A 24,836-nucleotide genomic window follows, 5' to 3' on the forward strand; every position below is an offset into this window, starting at 1 on the left:
CTCTGTCGTTAGGCTGGAGTGCAGTGGCACGATCTCAGCTTACTGCAACCTCTGCCTCCCGGGTTCAAGCGATTCTCCTGTCTCAGCCTCCCAAGTAGCTGGGACTACAGTCACGCACCACCACGCCCAGCTAATTTTTGTATTTTTAGTAGAGATGGGGTTTCACCATGTTGACCAGGCTGATCTCGATCTCTTGACCTCGTGATCTGCCCGCCTCGGCCTCCCAAACTGCTGGGATTACAGGCGTGAGCCACTGTGCCCGGCCTTCTTCAGCCCCTTCCAAGGAGGCCAGGAATTGTGTTTGGCCTGGCACTCTGTGGAAGCCGGCTGGCCCAGGGCTGGGAGGGCAGACTGCACTTGGGGAGACATCTGGGGAGTAAGGATGTTAGGAAGGGTCTCTGCAAACCCCTCCATGCCACCCTCCTTGGGTGGGGTTAGTTGCTGAGAGGTGGCTCCCAGCCCTGTTTTAGAATTGGGTTGGGGTCGGCTGCTGAGAGGAGGAAGACAGGCCAATGTTTTTGGGTCATTTCCACCAAGTTCTGGGCCCCAGAATAAACTTCAGAGGCAGCAGGGAGAGGCAGGTGGGATGGCCACCGGGGAGGGAGGGGACACAGAGAAATACAAGTGTGGGGACCCCTCCTGGTACCCAGGCCCAGCGAGGAGGGCCTCCTCTGTCACCCAATACCATGGCCTGGCATTTGCGTGCAGGAAACGCAGGAAGGGAGAATAAAATTACTTATTTTATTTCAAAAAATTTAGGGGTGGGGAAGCAACATGATAAACATTACAATCAGCTCCCTATGGGTTCACTCTGCCTCTGTGGGGGTCGGGGGCATACAGTAGCTGGGGGCATGCCATTGCCATGGCAACCCAGACACTTAGATGCAGGTCCCTCCTGGCTGGTTAGAGCTGGGAGAACTAGGCGCCCTCCCCAAAGGCCCCCATTCTGAGTTGTTGGTGCCCGCCCCTCCCCTGAATCTAAGAACTGATTAGTGGGTTAGACTCTGCAACAGCAGCTCAGGATCCCCCCAGGACTTCCCTCCCTCCCCTCTCACTTGCCCCTCCGCTCAGCTACCAACACTTCCAGCCCCCACCTCCTCCTCTTCTCAGCTCCACCCTGGTCCTCATGAGGTAACCCCTCCCCAGCCCCTCAGGGCAGCCTCCTCCTGAGACTCCCTCCCGCTCTGCCTCCCTGGCCCTCCCTAACAGGGCCACAAAGGCAAGGCCATGTGGTGAAAGGCAGATTGTCACAAGGCCCAGCCCTGCTGCCCACTCCTATCAGAATGCATCCTGGAGCGAAAGGTTAAACACAGTAAGGGCAGGTACAGACAGGAGAGTGCCTGAGGCAGCGCCGTCCACACAGCAGCCCCAAGGTGGGGAGGGCTGCAACGAGACCTCCCAGCTCCAGTGCCCTCCTGCAGCCTGCAGGGCCCACATCCCCTGGGGCCAAATGGCCAGGGATTGGCTGGTACTGCCCAGCTGGTAACGGAGCATTTGGAGAAGGGTCGGATTGCTCCAGAATCTTGGACCTCAGGACCCCCTGAGGACAAGCTGGGGGGTGGGGCTGAGCCTCCAGGCCAGCTGACGCCTCCCTGAACCTGGCCACTGCCTCTGCTGAGCCACAAGAGACAAGGGACTCCCCCTTTGGTCCCAAGGTCACAGGCTCAAGTTGGGGAGGTGGTGGAATGGGGCCCATGAAAGCCCAGGGTCAGAGCACTCTAGTGATGGGGTGGAGGACTCTTCCAGGGCCTGAGGTTTGGGCTGGCTGTGCCCGCAGGCCCGGGGCCCTGGTCATCTTAAGAGAGGCCCCGGGTACTGATCCCGGCTGCGGGAGGGAGACCCGAGCTTTGTAACAAAGCAGGCCTCTCTACGAAGGGTGGACCAATGGCGGCCGTCAGGGAGAGTGAAGCCAGGCCCGGAGGGTCATGGGCCCTGCCTGACTAGGACCTGCCCCCAGAAACCCCAAGAGCATCTGAAGAACCGAAGCAGGGGTGAGGCCTAGTGACCAGGCTGCAAGGGGAGACTCACAGGCCAGACCCAGCGACCACTGGTCTCCTCCCACCTTTAGGGGCAGAGAGTGGAGGTAGGACAGAGCCACCCGCCATGGCCACCAATCTCTGTTCCTTGGAAGAAGGGGCTGGGAGGCCCTGGGAGGGTCATGTCTGATGGCTGACGGCTGAAGGAGGGCAGGCCCCATGAAGGCAGGGAGCTATGCGGGAGACGTGAAGGGAAAAAGGAGAGGAGAAAGGGAGAAAGATCCAACGTGGAGTATGTGAGTGGTGCATACACCAGCCTCTCAGACACCCCTCAGAACAAAAGCCCACCATTCCTCTGGCCATCACCCCACCTGCGCCACTTCCCCACGGTGTCCCGGGGGCTGTGGCTTCATTTGTGAAGGTAGGCGTCCAGCCACAGCTTCCCAGACTTCTTCAGGGACCTGCAAAGTTGGGGATGGACAAGGGTCAGGGACAAGGACAGGTCCAGCCCCAGGGAGTGCAGGGGCTGCGGAGGCCATCATTAAGGTGGCAGGTACGTCCCCTTGGCCCTAACCAGGGCTTGCCACTGCCACTGGGCCTCGGGGCTGTCAGCTCAGAGCCCACCAGGAACCCCATGCAGAAAGGGACGGTCTTCTTGTAGCCCAGGGAGAAAAGCCCAACAGCTCCTAACACGGGCTCAGGGGTAAGGCAGGTGCCCTGGTAGGCAACTGTGCCAGGAGGGCCCAGCCCCTCTTGTGATCCCACTGTCTGCACCATGGGTGATCCCAGGGCCCAACCCCTGTGGACCTCCACCCCTCACCTGATGATGTCCAGCAGGGCCCTGAGTAGCGGCTTCTCCTGGTATTCAATGCCATGCTTGGCACACAGAGACTTCACCAACGGGGCGATCTTGTGTAAGTTGTGCCGGGGCATGGTGGGGAAGAGGCTGAGGAGCATGTGGGGTGGGCAGAACGTGAGGACTCCAGAGGGCCATGCTGCTCCCGCCTCCTCCCACCACCCGGGCAGAGGGTGGCTGGGGCCCTCGGAGACCCTGTCCACAGCCAGGACCAGGCTCAAAGTGTGGCTCCTCGTGTGTGCCCAGTGGGGTGCCATGTGTGTAGAGGGGAGGGTGCAGCCCTCCGTGAGCAGGAGGGCATTTGTGCTTTACAGAGCTGGGAAGATACTGGGTAGCCAGAGACAAAGTGTCATGTTTTTCAAAAAAGAAATGAAATAGCTGGAGGATGCTAGAAAAAGAGGCAGTGAGGTGGGGCACAGTGGCTAATGCCTGTAATCCCAGCATTCTGGGAGGCTCAGGCAGGCAGATCACTTGAGGTCAGAAGTTTGAGATCAGCCTGGGCAACATGGCAAGACCCCTTCTCTACAAAAAATAAAAATAAAAAATTAGGCCAGGCACAGTGGCTCACACTTGTAATCCCAGCACTTTGGGAGGCCAAAGCGGGTGGATCACTTGAGGCCAGGAGTTTACCAATCTGGCCAACATGGTGAAACCCCATCTCCATTAAAAATACAAAAATTAGCTGGGCGTGGTGGCACATGCCTGTAATCCCAGCTATGTGGGAGGCTGAGGCATAAGAATTGCTTGAACCTGGTAGGTGGAGGATGCAGTGAGCCGAGATGGCGCCACTGCACTCCAGTCTGGGCAACAGAGTGAGACTCTGTCTCAAAATAAATAAATAAAAGTAAAAAAATAAAAAATTAGCTGGACATGGTGGCATGCACCTGTAGTCCCAGCTACTCAGGAGGCTGAGGTGGGAGGATGGCTTTAACTCGGGCATTCCAGGCTGCAGTGAGCTAAGAAAGCACCACTGCACTCCAGCCCAGGAAACAGGGTGAGACCCTGTCTCTAAATTTTTTATTTTTTAATAAAAAAAAAAATCAGTGACAAGAGGTGAGGCAAGGACAAGGGGCAGCAGGGCAGTCCCTCGGCCAATGTTCCAGGCAAGCCCTGCCTTGCTAGCCTCACAGGATCATGAGATGCGTGTGCAGGCTCCATAACTACAAAATCCCAGGCCCACGTGGAGGGAGGTGGTTATCACTATGACCAAGTGGCACAGGACAAGGGGCGCAGGATGCCCCTCCCAGAGATGGCACAGGGGAGCCCCTCTCCTGACCTCAGCGGGGCTGGCTGGGAGCCTCGCTCTAGATTGGGCAGAGACCTTGTCACAGAGACAAAGAGGTGGCCCCCACATCCTGCGCTCTGCCCAGATGGGGTAGCGGCCGCTTCCCTCCCGCTGTGGGTCTCCCCGCCTCCCCGCAGCCCCGCACTCACTGGTGCTCAATCTGGAAGTTAAGGTGTCCACTGAACCAGTCGTTGAAGAAGGACTGCTCCACGTTGCAGGTAGCTGTCAGCTGTCAGTGGAGGAGATGAGTGTCAGGGAACAAAGGAAGGCCGAAGGGCCCGGCCTCATTCCCAGGGGGCCCAGCCTTACCCAGGGTCTCCAGGTCACCCCTCCACATCATACCATCCTGCCTGATGGCCTCAGCCCATCCAGATGCCCTACTGTCCCTCCAGGGGACTCCTGCCACCCTTTCTTGCTTAGCCCTGAAGCTCCCAGCAGAAGGACACAGGCAGCCCCGGGAGGCCCAGCACAGCCCTGGATCAACAGGTGCAGAGCATCTGGGGCCAGGACATGGACACCGGGACCAGGCTCTGCACAGCTCTGGTGACTGGCCCTGCCTTCCCTACCTGGCTACTGAACCAGTCGCGGTAGGCCTCCTGGTCAATCTCCATGACGATGTGATTCATCTGTGTGACCCACACGAACCAGTGGCTCTCCAGGAACCTGCAAGAGAACACAGCTTAGCGCAGGGGCCTCGGGGGGCCCGGTCATGGTGGGAACAGATGCACTCTCCCAACAGCCCAGGACAGCCCCTGCCAAGGGGTCAGGATGGGAGGTCCCTGGGCAGAGTGGAGCCGTCTGAGCCTCTTCTCATGCCAAAGCCCTCATCGGTGCCAGTGGAGGGCCCAGGGATGAACCAGCAAAGCCCAGGCACCTGATGAAGTTGAGGAAAAGGAGGGCTCCCAGGATGCCGTAGAAAGGGATGTAGGTGACGAAGAACCGGATGTAGTAGCTGATGGCCCAGGCCAGGTCCTGCAGGGAAAGATGAAGTTAGGCGCAGCCTGCCCTCTCCTCTGCCTTGGCACCATGTGCCTGCCCCAGATGTGCACACACCTCACACTCAGGCCTCTAGAAGCTGGACCGCAGCCCACTGAAGCACAATGGGCAATTACACGCAACCTGTTTGTTCTGGGTTTGCATGACTGCCTTTGTTTCTAGGGAAATGCTGAGTGATTTAGCATCAGGAAGTGACTATGCCCTGTTCTTTGGGAGAGAAACGGACTCTCCTGTTGAGGGGCAGTCATGGGGTAGGGGTGGGGGTCAGCAGCCATCTCATGGGTCAGGGGTGATTTTGAAGGTGTGCCCCCCAACCCTGAGCCAGGTCCCCAATTGTGCCCCAGTCCTGTCCCTGCTCCTTGCACCTGGGTCTCCTCCTGGCCTCTCCTTCCAGCAGGACAGAGGGCTTGGAGGGGACGGGAGGGTCAGAGGCACCATCGTCCCTACCTCAGGGCTCTCGCAGCAGAGGCTGGCCTCCTCATGCCCCACTGTCGTCCTGTGGCCCCCCACTCTGCTCTCCTCACTGCCCCTGGCTGGAGTGGTACCAGGGACTGGGCTTGGACATCTCCTCTCATGTACTGGGAGGGTGACTTCACGGCTCTGCCCTGTCCACTGCCTCTCTGCCACCCAAGTCCTGTCTCAACTGAACCATAGCAGCAGCCTCCCACAGTCCCCTGCTTGTCCTCACGGCCATGGCAACTAGAGTGGCCTTTGCTCCAAGTAGGTCCCATCTCTCCCCTGCTAAAGCCTCCATCCCACCCAGAGTCACTCACGGAGCCTCGTGGGGTCAAGAACCTGTCTTTACTCAGCCCCCTGACCTGGCTCACTCCCTCCCCGGGGCCTCTGCACGGGCTGTTCCCACTGCCAGGGCGCTCATCCTGCCGTGAGTTTAGGTACAGGGATACGTGCCATGGGCTCGGCACAGGTGTCCGAGGTGGAAGGTGAGGCCAAGGGACTGCCCTGTCTCACTTCAAACGGCTGAAGTACAAGGTCACATCTGAGTCTTAAAATAGATCCCCACTCCCCTGGAGAGGGGCAGACTAGGAGGTTATTCCAGCGGCTCAGACATGAAATGACAGAGGCCTAAACCAGAACCCATGGTGCTGACAAGGAGGTGACAGATTCCAGAACTGTCAGCGGCAACGGTGGCTGCATTTGCGCCTGCTTGGCTGTGAGTAATCTAGGCTGGTCCTAGGTGATAAGGGGTCGGGTGCCAGCAGCTGAACAGGAAAGGAGGAGGGGAGCGCTCAGGAGGGGCTGGAGATGGCCTCAGGGCCAACATTGGCTGAGGGCAGGACCTCACATTCTAACGAGGTGGCCTTCAAGGGGACGAGCGAGGCAGATGTAGCCAGTTCTGCTCCCACTTCCATCACATTCCTTCTATTTTGTGTGTGGTGCCGTAGTGTGCAGTGTATCTCCACATATATGGAAACAAAATGAGGATATGGTTATGGATTTTTGTTTTTTGGAGACAGGGTCTTGCTTTATTGCCCAGGCTGGAGTGCAGTGGTGTGATCATGACTCTGTCCCAGGCTCAAGCCATACTTCCACCTCAGCCTCCCAAGTAGCTGGGAACACCACACCTGGCTAATTTTGTTTTCTTTTTTGAGATGGAGTCTTGCTCAGTCGCCCAGGCTAGAGTACAGTGGTGCGATCTCGACTCACTGCAAGCTCCGTCTCTCGGGTTCACACCATTCTCCTGCCTCAGCCTCCCGAGTAGCTGGGACTACAGGTGCCCACCACCATCCCTGGCTAACTTTTTGTATTTTTAGTAGAGATGGGGTGTCACCATGTTAGCCAAGATGGTCTCGTTCTCCTGACCTCGTGATCCGCCCGCCTCGGCCTCCCAAAGTGCTGGGATTACAGGCATGAGCCACCATGTCCGGCCTCATCTGGCTAATTTTTTAAGTTTTTATAGAGATGGGTGGGGGGGGGGTCTCACTTATTTGTCCAGGCTGGTCTCAAACATCTGTGCTCAAGTGATCCTCCAGCCTTGGCCTCCCAAAGTGCTAGGATTAGAGGTGTGAACCATTGCCCTGGCCCAATTTTTATTTTTAAGACACAGGGTCTCGCTCTGTTGCCCAGGCTTGAGTGCAGCAGTGTGTGATCACAGCTCACTGCCGCCTCAAACTCCTGGGCTCAAGCCATCCTCCTACCTCAGCCTCCCAAGTAGCTAGACTGCAGGCACGCATCACCACACCCAGCTTTTTGTAGAGACAGGGTTTCTCCATGTTGCTCAGGCTGGTCTCAAACTCCTGGCTTCAAGTGATCCCTCCCACTTCGGCCTCCCAAAGTGCTGAGATCACAGGCGTGAGCCACCATGCCTGGCCTGGACTCTTTTTGAGTGTAGAGGGCAACACATACTCAGAGACCGTTGGTTTCAGGGGCAGGGAGTGCAGGAGATTAGAAGCAGCTAGAGAGGTGGAGCAAGGGGGCTGGGAAGAAGTCAGCAGAGGTGGCAACCTGGAAGCCAACAGGAAGAAGAACTGCAAGCGGGAGTGGCCAGTGGTGTCAGATACAGCAAAATTCCAGGAGGGTGAAGCCTGGGAGCAGCTCAGGATCCAGGATGTGGACCCAGGAACCGGGAAGCTTGCCAGAGCATGTAAACCTCCCTAGGAAGCCTCCTTCAAAGATCTAAGGGTTTATCACCTCTTTCCTCTAAGCCAGGGTCCCCCAACCTCCACACTATTGGCACCTGGGACAGGCTGCTTGTTGTCATGGGCGGTTCTCTAGGGCATGGCAGGGTGCTTAGCAACATCCTGGCTAGATGCCCACCAGATGCCAGTAGCACCCTCCTTTCCTGAAGTTGTGACAATCAGAAGTGTCTCCAGATACTGCCAAAGGGCAGAACAGCTCCCCTGAGAACCAGTGCCCCAGGTCACAGGTGCGCTCCTGGCTCTGAAAGCCCCGCGGCTCATCACATTGTCCCCACTCTGCCATCCCCTTTTAGGAACACAGGGTGATTTCTTTTCCTGTTTAATGCTTTGTTCCTTAGGGAACAAGCACAGTCAAAAACAAAAAAAGAGGTTGCTCACTGTAACCTCTGCCTGCCAGGTTCAAGCAATTCTCCTGCCTCAGCCTCCTGAGTAGCTGGGACTACAGGTGCACACCACCATGCCCAGCTAATTGTTTGTATTTTTAGTAGAGTTGGGGTTTCACCATGCTGGCCAGGCTGGTCTCGAACTCCTGACCTCATGATCTGCATACTTCGGCCTCTCAAAGTGCTGGGATTACAGGCATGAGCGACTGTGCCCAGCAATAGGCCATTTATGAGTTAGAACAGGATCAGATGCTAGCAGCAAGGAGAGGGTGTAACATGTATGAGGAAGGAAAAAACAATGATGCTAGTCTCTAACTTGAGCCACTGGGTGGATGATGGAGCCATTCATTAATAGGGAGACCATTAGGAAAGGATTAGGTTGTGGGAGAAGAGGAGAGGACTTATATTGAATATGTTGGATTTGAAATGGCTGGGACACCTCCAGATGGAGTTATATTGGATATATAGGTCCAAGACTTGGAGATAAAATTTGACTTGACTGCTCTTAAATTCACAGTCAAGGTGAAAAGGACAACTTCAGTTAGCAAGTGATAAAACAGTAATCAATAGGCCAGGCACAGTGGCTGACGCCTGTAATCCCAGCACTTTGGGAGGCTGAGGTGGGTGGATCACCGCAGGTCGAGAGTTTGAGACCAGCCTGACCAACATGGTGAAACCCTGTCTTTACTGAAAATACAAAATTAGCCAGTCATGGTGGCGCATGCCTGCAATCCCAGCTACTCAGGAGGCTGAGGCAGGAGAATCGCTTGACCCTGGGAGGCAGAGGTTTCAGTGAGCCAAGATTGCACCATTGTACTCCAGCCTGGGCAACAAGAGCAAAACTCCATCTCAAAACCAACCAAACAAACAAAAAACAGTAATCAATAAACAAGCCCACATTTGGTTAAGAGAGGAAAAACTTTCCCATGGCTATTGGTTGGTGCATGAGGGGCAAATAGACTGCTTAGAAAGACTGGATTTCAGGCAAGCATTTCAGAAAGTGACAATTTAGTCTTTGATAATTGTCAAATAAACAACTTATCGGCTGGGTGCAGTGGCTCGCGCCTGTAATCCCAGCACTTTGGGAGGCTGAGGCGGGTGGATCACGAATCAGGAGTTCGAGACCAGCCTGGCCAACATGGTGAAACCCCATCTCTACTAAAAATACAAACATTAGCCAGGCATGGTGGCAGGCGCCTGTATTCCCAGCTCCTCGGGAGGCGGAGGCAGGAGAATCGCTTGAACCCAGGAGGCAGAGGTTGCAGAGAGCCGAGATCGTGCCACTACACTCCAGCCTGGGCGACAGAGAGAAACTCCGTCTCAAAAAAAAGAAGAAAAAAAAGATGACGTAATTACAATGGGCCCTAAAGCAATATGAGCAACGTCCCTATTTTAAAAGAGGAAAATTTTCAAGTATCCACTTTTGGTGAAGAAAAAAGGAAAATAAAAAAATAGGCCGGGCATGGTGGCTCATGCCTGTAATCCCAGCACTTTGAGACGCCGAGGCGGGCAGATCACTTGAGGCCAAGAGTTCGAGACCAGCCTGGCCAACATGGAAAAAACCCATCTCTACTAAAGATACGAAAATTAGCTGGGTGTGGTGGCCAGTGCCTGTAATCTCAGGTACTTGGGAGGCTGAGGCGTAAGAATCGCTTGAACCCAGGAGGTGGAGGTCGCAGTGAGCCGAGATCATGCCACTGCACTCCAGCCTGTGTGACACAGCGAGACTCTGTCTCAATAAATAAATAAATAAACAAAATAATTTTTTAAAGAGGGAAATTTGGACATAGATACAGACGTAGATATGCAGAGAGACAATGTACCGAGAGGGAGGGCGAAAGCCATCAACCAGCCAAGGAGAGGCCCAGAACAGAGCCTTCCAGAGCCCTAAGGAATCCACCCTGCTAACACCTCGGTTTTGGACTTCCCGTCTCCAGAACTGGGAGAAAACACATCGCTGCTGCTTATGCCGCTCAGTTCGTGGTGCTTTGTCATACGGTCTCCGCAAACGAACACACCTGTCCTCTCGGCCAACGCCCAGCTGCTCTGATTTCTGACCAGGGTGTGGGACGACCCAGCTCATGGGCCTCAGGGCCCACAGGGAGTGGGGAAGGAAGATGGCTACATTTGCCTCTCATCATGCTGCCCTTAAGAACTTTCTGGGGGGCTCTACAAAAGCAGGGGCTGCCCCAGTGGACTCCCTGTGTCTGAGGGAGAGTAGAGATCTTTAGGACTGGGTCCTGGTGGCCCCAGGGGGAGTCCTTTCCTGAGAGGCAGCTACCCCAGGGAGGAGATGCATAGGGCCCCACAGGCTCCACTGAGGCACACAAGGAGGCAGCGTAGGATCCCCAGGTCCACCTGTCCCAATCACCCTCCCCGCCATGCCAAGCCAGCTGTGTCCGTGACTCACCACCCAGTTCTTGTGCACGATCATGGTCATGATGATCTGGTACTGGAAATACATGGGGATGAGCAGCGGCGGCCCAACTGCAAGAGAGAGACAGGCACTTAGAAGCAGCCATTCACCCCACCTGTGCCGGAAGGTCGGGGGGACCTGGGCCCAGCACTAATCATAGGGGCCAGCCCTGCAGACGTGAGCAGAGGCAGCCAGCGACCCTGGGGCCTGCAGAGAAGGCTGGGAGCCCTGGAGGAGGTGCGTCACCCCTGGGACTCTCTGAGCCTGTGTCCCCACCTGGCCTGTAACATGGGCTGAGGGGGTCTGCAGGGGATGGCTGCTGTGGCCCCTGCTTCTAACAAGTTTAGTGTCACTTTCTAGATCTGGAAAAGATGTCAGGTAGGAGGGAGAGAGACGCCACTCTGAGGGGAGGGGAGGGACCAGGAGTGGTTTCAGGGTGCTGAGCACTCACTCAGGAAGAAGTATTCGTGCTGGTGATTGTAGGGTAGGTATTTCAGCTTCTTCTTGCCATACTGAGGAGAGAGGAGAGATCATGAGCGCCCAGCAGCCTCAGCTCCCAGCCTCCCATGCTCCTCAACCCGCCCTGCAGCCACCATCCCTTCTCTCTACTCAGGGCACACCACTGTGCCTTTCCTGTCAATCTGCACCCTGGGCCCACCAAGCCTGGGGCCCCTCCAGCCCTCTGGGCTCCCCGTTCTGCAGCCAGCAGTGACCAACCGTTCCTCAGCCCTAGCTGAGTGGTGGCCCAATGGCATCAATCCTCCATAAGGCCGGCGCTTCTGAGGCTGAGGCTCAGCATTAAGCCATGGCCCAAGGCCATGGGAAGTGGCCCTGGCTGGGATCAGAACCCAAAAAACTGACTCTGAGCCCAGGTGACAGGCACTAAATAAATGTTTGTTGAATGAATGTGCAACAGAGCAACTCTCGGTGGGGCATAAGCACCCAGGGGAGCTCCTAGGTCACCATGGAGAGCTCCTGGAGCCCACTGTGGCAGGGAGAACCTAGGTAAGAGCCTCAAAATTGCTGCCAGTCATCAGGCTGGGAGCATCTTCCTCCCTGGAGCCTCCCTGTAATTTACAAGAGTGAATCACTCCTCCCCAGCTGGAGCCTAATCTTGAGGACAGAACAGAGGAGGCCATGGCACAGACTCCTCAGGCCACATCTGGCTACCTGAGGTCCCCATGAAGGCACCTGTTTCTTCCCCATCATAGCCTGCACCTTGGGCAGCCTGATGCCCAGAGGCTCTGATGGAGGAGGGCTGGGCTGGATCCTGGGCATCATCACTGTCCAAAGCTGCTCAGGTCACTCAGTGTGAGCCAGGCATAGGAACCATGGCCCCAGGGGATCCCTGGAGCCCTTAATTCCATGGTCCAGCCCCTAGGGACCAGCCCACCCTGCTCTTTCAGGACTGAGACCAAAAGATACTGCTCACTGAGTGGCACCTGCTCCTCTTGCTTGCAGTGTGGGGAGGCTGGGCTTGGAGCCAGCAGATGCGCTTCAGCCGACTCTGCCTCTCACCAGTGCTGAGACTGTGTGAGTCGCTTAGCCTTGCTGAGCCTTGTCTAGCATTCGAATCAGTGGTTGGTAAGAGGAGCCAATGAGAACATGGGCACGGGTGCTAAGTGCTCCCTATACGCCTGGATCCAAAGGCCACAGTTGCCTCCTCCAACAGTGTCCAGTCCTACTTATTGCAGTCAGGAGGTCCAAGTGAGTACAGAGGGAAGGAACCTTGGATGGCACCTAGGCCAGCACGCCTGTCATCCAGGTGAGAACACAGAGGGAAGTGATTGTCCAAATCACAGGGAGAGCACGGACTCCTGAGGGAAGAGGCTGTGGGTGGGAACCAGGTCCACTCTGTCCCCAGCACTTGCATCTTGGCACCAATGGCCGTGTCATAGCACGGCCAGCCGAAGAACCCCCAGAAACAGTCCCTTTGTTCTGTGTGGCCTCCTGAGCCTTGGCAAGGATCTCACCCATTCCCAGAAAGGACGGCCACTTGTAGGAAGACTATCATTAAGGCCAGGGCTGAGGCTGGCCATGGGGAGGTCCGAGCTAGGGGGCCTCACAGGAGCCTTTCATGAGTCTCCGGTCGATGGAGGCGCTGGAGAAGCCAGCACTGCAGACCATGCCCTCGAGGTGGCCAGTCTTGGAGGCCTGCAGTGGCCCACAGAACAGGCCTCTGGGTCCTGCTCTAAGATTCTCCCAGAGGCCAGGGGGCAGGCTCACAGCCCCAGCCTTAGCGTGCAGTGTCTCCAGCTCTGGCCAAGAGCTCCTCCCCACCGTATCTCTGTCCCACAGGGCGTCCTGTCCCTCTTGGGCTGGGCCGGCTGTACTCGGAAGTGAGCACAGAGGGCAACCCAGGCAGGTCAGCAGGGGCCAGGGCATCCTATAGAGGGACTGAGGGCTGGCCACGCTGCTGTGAGGGCCTGGGAGGCACCTGGGGAGTCTGTTTGGAGCTGCATGTGCACAGTAGGCACCCTGTTCTCATGGGTGATGGTGGCCTTTGGGTGGACAACAGAGGTTACAGGGGCTGCCTCCGCTGGTAAGCACTGCTGGCTCTAGTGTACGCCCCTTTAATGCCTCAGAATGACCCTCGGGAGCCAGGGGCCCCTGCTTGCCAGGCAGCAGCAGGCCTCAGAGTGGGGCTCTGTGGGATGGTGAGCACAATGCTTATCAGTCACGTGCATGTGTGTGTGTGTGTGTTTATGGTGACATACCACTACACATCTGTTCCTATCTCGATGGCCTCAGCTGCAGCGAGTCTGCTGGGGGATGGCCAGTACTCCCCTCCCAAACCAGAAAGTACAACTGTGGGCTTGGGATACGAAGCCCTGCCCTGTGGCTAACTCTCTGCTATCATCCTTCCCACGCTCGGTTCTTTGCCAGCGCTTTGCCACTTAAGTCATGGGAGCAGGGAAAGGAGGGAGAGGTATTTTAGAATGCACCAAGCTGGGGGGTGAGTGCCTGGCTGTTTAATTGATCAGAAAGCTGGGGCTACCCAACAAACGTATTTCGCGAGGGTCCCCAGGACTCCGAAGCTGTGGTGTGCAACCAGATGGTTTGGGTTTGGACAGTGGTGTTGCCTTTTCCTAGCTGTTACCTTGAACAAGTCACTTCATGTCTCTCGGCCTTAGTTGTTCCATCCATGAAAGGGGTCAATGACAGCCCCTGCCTCACAGGTTAAGCAAGGACTAAGTGACGTTGGGCACGCACACTGCCCATCGCGCTGTCCAGCCCACAGACTCACTCAACAAGAGTCAGGCTTCTTCCCGACTGGGGGCTCAGAGCCCCAAGTGTGCGGAGTGGAGGACCCCACACATCTCCTCTTCCCGAGGAGTCCCCGTCACACACACAGAGAAAGTCCAAGAGGCAAGGAAGACACACGACTTTCACCCAGCTGGGCTGCGGCCAAGGGTGTGGTGGCACACATGGACCTCCCCCTGACCAGGGATGGCGCCTTCCCAGGCTGTGGCTGATAGGCAGGGACTCAGGCCAGGGGTGAGGGAGGGAGTGCAGCCAACCCTGGCAGCGGGGCTGACTCTCCTGTCCTGGGCCTCTCCGCGCACCACAAGGCCAGGCTTGGATGAGGGCCTGGAGGATGCCGGGCCATGTGGAGAGGACCTTTCAGCTTTGGAACAAAATGTCTGAGGAATGACAAGGGCCCTCCTTGTCCGTGGAGGGTTGGGGGAGGGGAACTGTTGCAAAGCCCAGTCTCTGACTCTGGGAACCTGCAAACTCACACACAGAGAGAAACAGGCAGCATGACCTCCCCAGCAGGAGCAGAATGGCAAGGTCCCAGTCCAAGGTCCCTGAGAGGGCGGCATATGTCTCCCAAGGTGGGATGGGTGGCTTAGGCCTGTTCATGAAGGTCTGCCTGAAGCAGGAAGCCCAGGAGGTTAGCTTCAGACAGGCAGAGCAGCAGAGATGGTTTCCCGGATGAGAGGAGGAGGAGGAGGTTCTCAGGCATGGCATGGCTTCTGAGGCCCATTTACACTGCTACCGGGATAATGGCCTCACCAGCCCCCTCAGAAAACGAGGATATGGCAAAAGAAGAACAAAACAAGACTGCTGCCAATATCACCGCTATTAAACTCAGCTCTGAAATTTCCCGTCAATGCAATAAAACCCAAAGCAGACAACAGAATGGAGCTATTAGAAAGAAAGAGACTACACTAACACCCAGATTAGAAGGAAGAAAGAAGGGAGGGAGGGAAGGAAGGAAGGAAGGAAGAAGGAGAAAGAAAAAAGAAAGAAATAGAAAGAAGGAAGAAAAGAAAGAAAGAAAAGAAGGAAAGAAGGAAGGAAGGAAGAAGGAGAAGAAAAAGAAAAAGAAAGAAAGAGAAAGAAAGAAAAGAAGGAAGAAAAGAAAGAAAGAAAAGAAGGAAGAAAAGAAAGAAAGAAAGAAAAGAAGGAAAGAAGGAAGGAAGGAGAAAGAAAAAAGAAAGGAAGGAAGGAAGGAGAAAGAAAAAAAGAAAGAAATAGAAAGAAGGAAGAAAGAAAGGCAAGCAGGCAGGTAATCTAGCGTGACTACATGTTTTTTTGGTTTGTTTTTATGTTGTTTTTGTTGTTGTCATTGTTGTTTTGAGACGGAGTCTCGCTCTGTCGCCCAGGATGGAGTGCAGCGGTGCGATCTCAGCTCACTGCAACCTCTGCCTCCCGGGTTCAAGCGATTCTCTTGCCTCCGCCTCCAGAGTAGCTGGGACTACAGGTGTGCGCCACCGCGCCCAGCTAATTTTTTGTATTTTTAGTAGAGACGGGGTTTCACCATGTTAGCCAGGATGATCTCGATCTCCTGACCTCGTGATCTGCCTGCCTCGGCCTCCCAAAGTGCTGGGATTACAGGCTTGAGCCACCACGCCTGGCCAAGAGACTACATTTTCATTATTTTCTAGGATATGATCATCTACCCAGGAAACTCAAAAGAATCAACCGAAACACAACTAGAATTATGAAGAGACATAAGTGGACACTAGCGGGACAAAAGATAACTATCCTATTCATCGGAAGGCCATGCAAACAAAAATTTAGAAAAAAAAAGAAAATGAAGATAACTACCGCAATATCCACTGCTTTCCTGAGTACTGGAGAACCCCCAATCATGAGGACAAAATATAAAATGGATAAGGATTGTGTTTTAAAAGAAACATCCATGAGACATATAAAGAGATATAGACCTTGGCCGGGCACAGTGGCTCATGCTTGTAATCCCAGCACTCTGGGAGGCTGAGGCAGGCAGATCACTGGAGGTCAGGAGTTCAAGACCAGCCTGGCCAACATGGTGAAACCCCATCTCTACCAAAAATACAAGAATTATCCAGGCATAGTGGCGTGCACTTGTAGTCCCAGCTACTCCAGAGGCTGAGGCGGAAGGATGGCTTGAGCCCAGGAGGTTGAGGCTGCAGTGAACCGAGATTGCACCACTACGCTCCAGCTGAGGTGACAGAACAAGACTTTGTCTCAAAAAAAAAAAAAAAAAAAGAGAGAGAGAGAGAAAGAGAAGGGGAAAGGCACCCCACTATGAACTTCCAATGAGTTAAGTGCCAAGGAGGAATGAGTGAGTGTGGCTCCCAAGTCATCCAGACAGTGGCCTGGGAGAGGACAGACAGCCCAGCCCAGGCCAAGCCCGGGCTCAGGAGCACTCACTGCCTCAAATGGAGAAGGAATGCCACCTCATGGGAGTGCCGGGAAAACTCGCTGACTGGAGAAAAGTGAAGCCGAACATCATCCTATCCATATCCCGTTTGGCAGAAGTTAAAGATCGAAACACAAAACCTTAAAGAACGGAAAATCATATGTATGAAGAACTTTCTAAGCACACAAGAAAAGAATCTCTGGGTGAAGTGAATATACTTTGCTACATATGACAAAAAGAATTCTCCTGGACAGCATCAACAAGACCAAAAGGCAGAAAACGAGGAAAAGGGCTCTACTGCCAAGCACATGCTATTCACAGTTCCATGTGCTGGAGCTGCCTGGCTGGGCTGCTTTGCTCATCTGTCCCCAGAGATAGGAGCTCTGGCCAGCGTCCTTGCTCTGGAGACTGGGATAGTGGCTTCAGACCCTGAGGCCTGGCCGCCCCACCTGGCCCTGCTGTGCTGTGTGGGACTGGCATGTGACAAGTCCCATCAGACCCACCGTCACTTCAGTCAAGAGACCAGAGTTCCTTCCAGGGCAGCCGGGTCCTGTGAGACCCAGCACAGGCCAAAAAACCAGGAACCCAGGAAGCATCAGTCCTTTCCCCATGAGTGAGACAGGGGATTTCCACAGAACACTGTGGCACTGGCTGGGGACTTCCAAATGCCACTGGTAACTGGACAACCAGATCCTCACAGCCTCCCACTCCCATCTCCTGCTCCAAAGCCAGCATTCCAGAAGTGTCAGGAGTGAGAAGATGTTGGGAAAGGAGAGGCTTCTCTGGCCACCACACACAAGAAAGACGCCTTCTTGCCAGTGCAGCTGGTGGGACTAGACTTTCTTTGTTAGAGACACAGAGAACATCTGTCAGGACAGCCAACAGCTCTACACCACAACCTCCCCGATAAAGCGAGGTCTTTGTCCCCACTTATCAGAAGACCTCAAGTTCATCAGTTCCATTATCTAGACACCTCTAATTAAAGCTGGCAAACTGTTTCCTAGAAGAATAACAATAGCCTGTACTTTGGCAGAAAATAGAATCCCTTGCAGCTTAGAGAGGCTTCCAAACTACAGAACTGTGGCTAATTTCCTGCGAATTGGCCATGTTACAGAAAAACCAGTGTTACTGCTCAGATCGTCTCACGGGTGGAAATGAAATAAGAAGAGCGTATACAAACCAGAACTGGGGAACCAGGCTGTCTCTTCGCCTTGTTCCAAGCCCTAGGCGCCAACGCTGTCGGGAATACTACTTCACTCAGGGCGCCACTCCTTAGTGAGAGAAAATTGGCCTCACGTGGCAAATGCTGATTGAACCCTACTCTATGCATGGCTTTGTGGCTCCTAAGATCTGCATAAAAGCCACAAGGATCTTCTAAACTTTCATTTTCATTATTAATGTATTTCCAAAAAGCAGTGAATATATTTATTTTTTTTCTTGTAAATTAGGCCCCGAGATAGAGGCCCTACATAAAAAAAAAAGAATGTATTAAATAAGAACATTTTTTGTGGGATGCATTGTTGGGGCTTTTCTTCAGAAGAAATTATGGGCCGAGCAGGGTGGCTCGCACCCGTAATCCCAGCACTTTGGGAGTCCGAGGCAGGTGGATCACGAGGTCAGGAGTTCAAGACCAGCCTGGCTAGCATGGTGAAACCCTGTCTCTACTAAAAATGACAAAATTAGCCAGGCGTGGTGGTGTACACCTGTAATCCCAGCTACTCAGGAGGCTGAGGCAGGAGAATCACTTGAACCTGGGAACCTTGCAGTGAGCCAAGATTGTGCCACTGCACTCCAGCCTGGGCAAGACAGTGAAACTCTGTCTCAAAAAAAAAATTAATTAATTAATTAATTAATTGAAGAAAAAAAGAAAGAAAAAAGAAAGAGAAACAAATTATGAATTACTAATACTCAATTTTTCTGCCTTATAAAATCATGTAGGTCCTGTTATGGTTCAGAAATACAACAGAATACTATATGGCTAGAGGGAGATGAGACCTGGCTACATGAACTGGTGGGGAAGGGCGTCCACATTCGCAGAGGTGGCAAGTTGCAGGATACAAGGTAGAATTTTTTTCTTTTTTCTTTTTTTCTTTTTGAGACAGAATCTCACTCTTCTGTCCCTGCTAGAGTGCGGTGGTGCAATCATAGCTCATTGCAGCCTTGAGCTCCCAGGCTCAAGTGATTCCCCCACCTCAGCCTCCCCTGCATGTGGGACCACAGATGCACAACACTACACCTGGCTAATCTTTTGTATTTTTTGCAGAGATGGGGTCTCACTTTGTGGCCCAGGCTGGTCTTGAACTCCTAGGCTCAAGCAATCCTCCCACTTCAGCCTCCCAAAGCACTGGGATTACAGGTGTGAGCCACCACAGCTGGCCTAAAATTTGTGTTTGTAAAGAAACAGATATATGCATGTTTATACATACATAAAAATATCTAGAAGACTATATAGCATCTTGTTAACAGTGGTTACCTCAAGGGCATAAAATTTGGGGCAAAGGGGAGGTTTGAGAGACTCACTTTTTTTTTTTTTTTTTTTTTTGAGATAGGGCTTTGCTCTGTTACCCAGGCTGGAGTGCACTGGTGTGATCATAGCTCACTGTAGCCTCAACCTCCTGGGCTCAGCTCAAGGGATCCTCCCACCTCAGCCTCCCCAATAACTGAGACTAGGCACATGCTACCATGCCTGGATTTTTTAGAGACAGGGTCTTGCTGTGTTGCCCAGGCTGAGACTCATGTGTTAATTCTGGATATTTCTATACTGCTTAAAAGTTTATACCAAGTGTGTTCTATATTTGTACTAATACAACGAATTAATATGAAAATAAGATGGTGTAGTAAATGAAAGGCAATGGCCTAGCAATCAAAAGGTCTGGGGCCTCACCCTAGACTGGCCACTAAATTACATGACTCTCTCGGTTGGGTGCAGTGGCTCATGCCTGTAATACCAGCACTTTGGGAAGAAGCCGAGGCAGGCGGATCATGAGGTCAGGAGTTCGAGACCAGCCTGCCCATGGTGAAACCCTATCTCTACTAAAAATATAAAAATTAGCATGGTGGTGCATGTCTGTAATCCCAGCTACTTGGGAGGCTAAGGTAGGAGAATTGCTTGAACCCAGGAGGTGGAGGTTGCAGTGAGCCAAGATTGCGCCATTGCACTCCCGCTCTGGGCAACAGAGCAAGACTCCGTCTCAGAAAAAAATAAATAAATTACTTGACAGTGAATGTGTTCCATCCTCTCGCCAACCTTCAATTTCGCATCCACTGGTGGAGCAGATTGGACCAAGCCATGTTGAGGCTCCTCCTAGTGTACAGGATGATGATTCTCTGAATAAGGTTTTCTCAACATGAGCTAGTCGGTTGGCAACCAAGCTTGAGCCCCTGAAATCCTCCCTTCCTGCTGAACTGGAACAAGATTTCCCTCTACCCTGGGAAGAAACAAGCCAGAAAATGCTCTTCCTGGCCTAAGGGTGGGCGGGAGGCATCTACCATTCTAATGAGGAGCTGAGTCCCGTATTTACAGGTGAGGCCATTCCACATACATTCCAGCCGGAACAATTCAGGGTACCTAGGAGAGATGTCTTGTGTAGCAGGAGATGCAGACCTGGCTGGCTGAATGTCGGCCCTCTAGGCTTCCTTCCCGGCTCCCTGCTCAGGCCAAACACTTCCTAGGTGAACACCATCCCCTTAGTCATACCTCAGTGGGCTGCCATTCACCCAGGCCAAACACTTCCTAGGTCAACACCAGCCCCTTAGTCATACCTCAGTGGGCTGCCATTCACCCAGGCCAAACACTTCCTATGTCAACACCATCCCCTTAGTCGTACCTCAATGGGCTGCCATTCGCCCAGGCCAAACACTTCCTATGTCAACACCATCCCCTTAGTCGTACCTCAATGGGCTGCCATTCGCCCAGGACAAACACGTGCAGCATGTTCACATCGGGATCCTTGTGGAAGATGTTAGGCTTGGCGTGGTGCTGGAAGTGGCGATGATTCCACCAGTTGGCAGAGGCACCCTGTGGGGAGAGAGGGGTTGGGATGAGCCATGCAGGCCACCAGAGAACCAAGCTCACCTATGACAGGCCCTGCTTAGGAGCAGTTCCCAGCACCTTCAACCCTCAGGGACAGCACCTCAGGCCCCCACAAGGTCAGAATCCAGCCCTGCCATGACTGAGCGCAGAGCATGGGCCAGCCCCAGATGGAGTGAAGTCACTTTATCTCTCTAGGCTTCAGTTTCCCCGATCATAAGACAATGATGGCGGGTGAGGCGTGCTGCTGTGGGACCACATGATGAGCGCTCCAGCAGGTGTGGGAGCTGGTCTCTGCCTCTCTGCCACCAGGTGTGGAGCCAGAGCTGTGCGAGGTGAAGCCGGGGTTTCAGGGATAGCGAGAAGTGGTCCCTACTATGTGGCCCAGAAATCTCCCTCCTGAGTGTACATCCAAGAGAAATGAAAACATGTCCACACACAAACTCATAGAGGAGGTTCCTAGCAGCATTCTTCAAAAGAACCAGAAGAGCAAAAACAACACAGGTGTCCATCAACAGATGAGTGGGTGAATGAAATGCAGATTAGCCACACAATGGAATATTGCTTGGCTGTGCCATAAAACAGAACGAATCACTGACACTTGCTACAACACGGACGAGCCTGGAAAACATGCTAAGGGAAGGAAGGAGCCACAAAAGACCACATATTGCATGATTCCACCGACATGAAATGTCCAGAATAGGCAAATCTATAGAGACAGAAAGTTGAGCAGTTGTGTAGGGCTAGGATTGGGGTAGGGGAGGGAGTGAGGGGGTTGGGATGTGATGGCTAAGAAACCTGGGATTTCTTTTGAGCATAGTGAAGATGCTCTAAAATTGACTATGACGATGGCTGCATAAATCTGTGAATATACTAAAAGTCATTGATTTGTCTACTTTAAATGGGAAATGGTCTGGCCGCAGCATCACAATGATCCCAGCATTGGGAGCGAGAGGCGGGTGGATCACTTGAGGTCAGGAGTTCAGACCAGCGGGCAACATGGTGAAACCCCGTCCCTACTAAAAATACAAAATTAGCCGGGTGTGGTTGTAGGCGCCTGTAATCCCAGCTACTTGGGAGGCTGAGGCAGGAGAATCACTTGAACCAGGGAGGCAGAGATCACACCACTGCACTCCAGCCTGGGTGACAGAGCAAGGGGATAACTGTATCTCACAAAGCATTTGGAGATTGCAGTTGTGCGTGCTATGCTGAGGGTGGGTCTGGGATCATGTCACACAGGAAGGCTGGAGGGAGAGCTTAACAAAAAACTGCTAACTGAACAAAAAGAACTTTCCTGTTCTAACACTCAAATAGGATCCCATGAGACAAGATACATAACATGGATGTTCTTTTGAGGCTGCAGATTTCCATCTCCTCAGCTCAGAGGCAGCCTTCAGCAGTTGCCCAGTGACAGATGAAAGAAAACACAATTCCTGACCCCTTAGCATCACGACTATTCTGCTGAGCTCTTGCCAGATCAGTGCTTTGGCTAAGGGTCTGCAAAAAAATGCCTATCTGCTAAACAACATTTCACTTGGGAGTGCTTTGGCACAAACACAGTCTATGGACAATAGCCTGGGTGGGAACAGCAATGGACAGCTGCAACCTTTGCAGTGACCTCAGGCCCCTGGAAACAGGCAGGCCTCAAAACCCGAGAGAGAGAGAGAGAGAGAGGGAGAGAGAGAGAGAGAGAGAAAGAAAGAAAAGTCAGAGTGAAGCTTAGAGGCTTCACTTTGGGAGGCCGAGGTGGGTGGATCACTTGAGGTCAGGAGTTCCAGACCAGCCTGGCCAACATGGAGAAACCATCTCTACTAAAACTACAAAAATTATCTGGGCATGGTGGCGGGCACCTATAATCCCAACTACTCAGGAGTCTGAGGCAGGAGAATCCTGTGAACCCAGGAGGCGGAGGCTGCAGTGAGCCAAGATCGCACCAACGGCACTTTAGCCTGGGCAACAAGAGTCCGTCTCAAAAAAGAAAAAAAGGAAGAAAGAAAGAAAAAGAAAGCTTAAAGCCTTGAGGAATCAAATGACACATTTGGTTTGTTGTCAAAAGGAACAAAATTCCTGGGAAGAATCAAATGGAAAAATCTCTGGCACAAAGAAACCAAAGAGCAAGGCATGAAACGAGTAAGCATGATGTTTGGAGGATACCAACCCAGAGATGTTTATTGAGCAAATAGATGGAACAAAGTAAGATGGGCCGACAACAAGGAGCCAGTGAGGTGGAGCAGTCCCAGCTCTCCCTGGACTCGGGATGAGATGTAATGAAAGCATTTTTTGTTCATGCTACTCCTCTGCTGTGATTCTCTTCCATTCTTTTTTTTTTTTTTCTTTTTGAGATGGAGTTTCGCTCTTGTCGCCCAGGCTGGAGTGCAGTGGTACGATCTCACCTCACTGCAACCTCCGCCTCCCAGGTTCAAGTGATTCTCCCACCTCAGTCTTCCGAGTAGCTGGGATTACAGGCGCCCACCACCATGCCCGGCTAATTTTTGTATTTTTAGTAGAGATGGAGTTTCACCATGTTGGCCAGGCTGGTCTCCAACTCCTGAACCCAGGTGATCCACCCACCTCGGCCTCCCAAAGTGCTGGGATTACAGGCATAAGCCACCTCACGCGGCTTCTCTTCCACTCTTCTTCGCCAGGTGAAGCCCTGCTTGTTCTTCAAGAGCCCCTCCTTCTGAGCACTGGGAAGCCCACCTTGTCCTGGAACAATGGCCAGCTCCTAGTTTCCAGAATGTGGTGCAGATATTGCCTACCCTAAGCCAGCTGCCATGCTCTGCCTGGGAGGTGAACCAAGAGACAAAGCCCTTGTCCTCAAGGAGCTGCGAGGGAGGGTCTGGCGTCATCACACCAAATCCAAACTGAGCTGGAGCCAGGAAAGCTAAGTGTGCACGCAGCTGGAGAAGTTGGCCAGGCAGAGTGAGGGGTGCTTTCCTGACAGAGGGAAGAGCCTAGGGGAGGCCCTGGGAGGGGAAGGGGGAGTGTGGGAGTGTGGAATATTCCAGAAGCCAGAGGAAAGCTCCTTGGTATAACTGTGACCAGCAGTGCTCGGCGGAGCCCTATCAGAGCCTGAGGCAAAAAAAAAAAAAAAAAAAAATGCACTCCTGGCTTTATGGAAGCAAATTCAATGATAACATTTTCAAAGTCTACTTTTTGCCTCATTTCATTTTCTTCTTTTTTTTTGAGATGCAGTCTTGCTCTCTCACCCAGGCTGGAGTGCAGTGGTGCGGTCTCAGCTCACTGCAACCTCTATCTCCCGGGTCCAAGTATTCTCCTGCTTCAGCCTCCCAAGCAGCTGGGACTACAGGCACCCGCCACCATGCCCAGCTAATTTTTTGTATTTTTAGTAGAGACAGGGTTTCACCGTGTTAGCCAGGATGGTCTTGGTCTTCTGACCTTGTGATCTGCCCACCCCAACCACCCAAAATGCTGGGACTACAGGCCACCGCGCCTGGCCTCATTTCATTTTCAATGGAAAGAATTGCTGAGTTTGATGGTTTCCGTTAACCAAGCGATTAGCTTAAATAATTTTTATTTTTATTTTTAATTTTTGAGATAGAGCCTCACTCTTCGCCCAGGCTGGAGCGCAGTGGCACCATCTCTGCTCACTGCAACCTCCACCTCCCTGGTTCAAGTGATACTCCTGTCTCAGCCTCCCGAGCACCGGGATTACAGGCACGCCACCTCGTCCAGCTAATTTTTGTATTTTTAGTAGAGACAGGGTTTCACCCTGTTGGCCAGGCTGGTCTCGAACTCCTGACCTTAAGTGATCTACCTGCCTCAGCCTCCCAAAGTGCTGGGATTACAGGCATGAGCCACCACACCCGGCCGAGCCAACACACCCGGCCTTAACTGATTTTTGATTACATTCAAATGAAGCAAAAGTATAATAAACTCTGTTTTGGTATAAATAAAGCATTTACACTTAGAAAGTTATGACTTTTAATACGTCAACTTCTTCATTGTTAAATATTTTTTCAACTACTTTAATGCTCTGGAAAAAAAAATCCATTAAAAAATGACACACAAACATGTATAGAGGGGTGCATGTTTTTTCATTTGCCTCAGTTCATCCTGATCTTTATTTAAAATTTTGATATTTTGTTCATTGTGGATTGTTTTTGCATTAATTTTGTTTTAAAAAAAAAAAACAAATTGCAGGCCGGGCACGGTGGCTCATGCCTGTAATCTCAGCACTTTGGGAGGCCGAGACAGGTGGATCATCTTAGGTCAGGAGTTCAAGACCAGTCTGGCCAACATGGGGAAACCCCATCTCTACTAAAAATACAAAAAAATTAGCTGGGCGTGGTGGCACACACCTGTAATCCCAGCTACTTGGGAGGCTGAGGCAGGAGAATCGCTTGAACCTGGGAGACGGAGGTTTCAGTGAGCTGAGATCACGCCATTGCACTCCAGCCTGAGTGACAAGAGTGAAACTCCATCTCAAAAAACAAAACAAAACCACGTTGCATTAAAACATCATTTTTCTTGAAAACTGAATTTGTCTGGTGTCCCGTTAGATTTTATACCCTAGGCGAATGTCTTACTTGCTTTACTCTAATCGTGGCCCTGGTGGCCTGAGATGAGGCTGCAGAAAGGCTG

At 52.8% G+C, this 24,836-nt stretch overlaps 1 protein-coding gene across 1 annotated transcript in view; it reads right to left on the minus strand.

The window, feature by feature from the left end:
- Positions 1-722: 722 nt before the first annotated feature.
- The window catches only part of FADS2 (fatty acid desaturase 2), a 39,922-nt gene continuing 15,808 nt past the window's right edge, over positions 723-24,836 (minus strand). The window contains exons 5-12 of the mRNA XM_033205137.1: positions 20,094-20,219; positions 11,021-11,081; positions 10,564-10,640; positions 4,992-5,089; positions 4,684-4,780; positions 4,267-4,346; positions 2,797-2,922; positions 723-2,437 (exon numbers count right to left, since the gene is read on the minus strand). Of these exons, the coding sequence (XP_033061028.1) occupies positions 2,386-2,437; positions 2,797-2,922; positions 4,267-4,346; positions 4,684-4,780; positions 4,992-5,089; positions 10,564-10,640; positions 11,021-11,081; positions 20,094-20,219 (717 nt within the window). The 3' untranslated portion in view covers positions 723-2,385. The remainder of the gene's footprint in view (positions 2,438-2,796; positions 2,923-4,266; positions 4,347-4,683; positions 4,781-4,991; positions 5,090-10,563; positions 10,641-11,020; positions 11,082-20,093; positions 20,220-24,836) is intronic.

Source organism: Trachypithecus francoisi, unplaced genomic scaffold (genome assembly GCF_009764315.1).
Source record: "Trachypithecus francoisi isolate TF-2019V2 unplaced genomic scaffold, Tfra_2.0 Lachesis_group8, whole genome shotgun sequence".
Taxonomy (NCBI): domain Eukaryota; kingdom Metazoa; phylum Chordata; class Mammalia; order Primates; family Cercopithecidae; genus Trachypithecus; species Trachypithecus francoisi.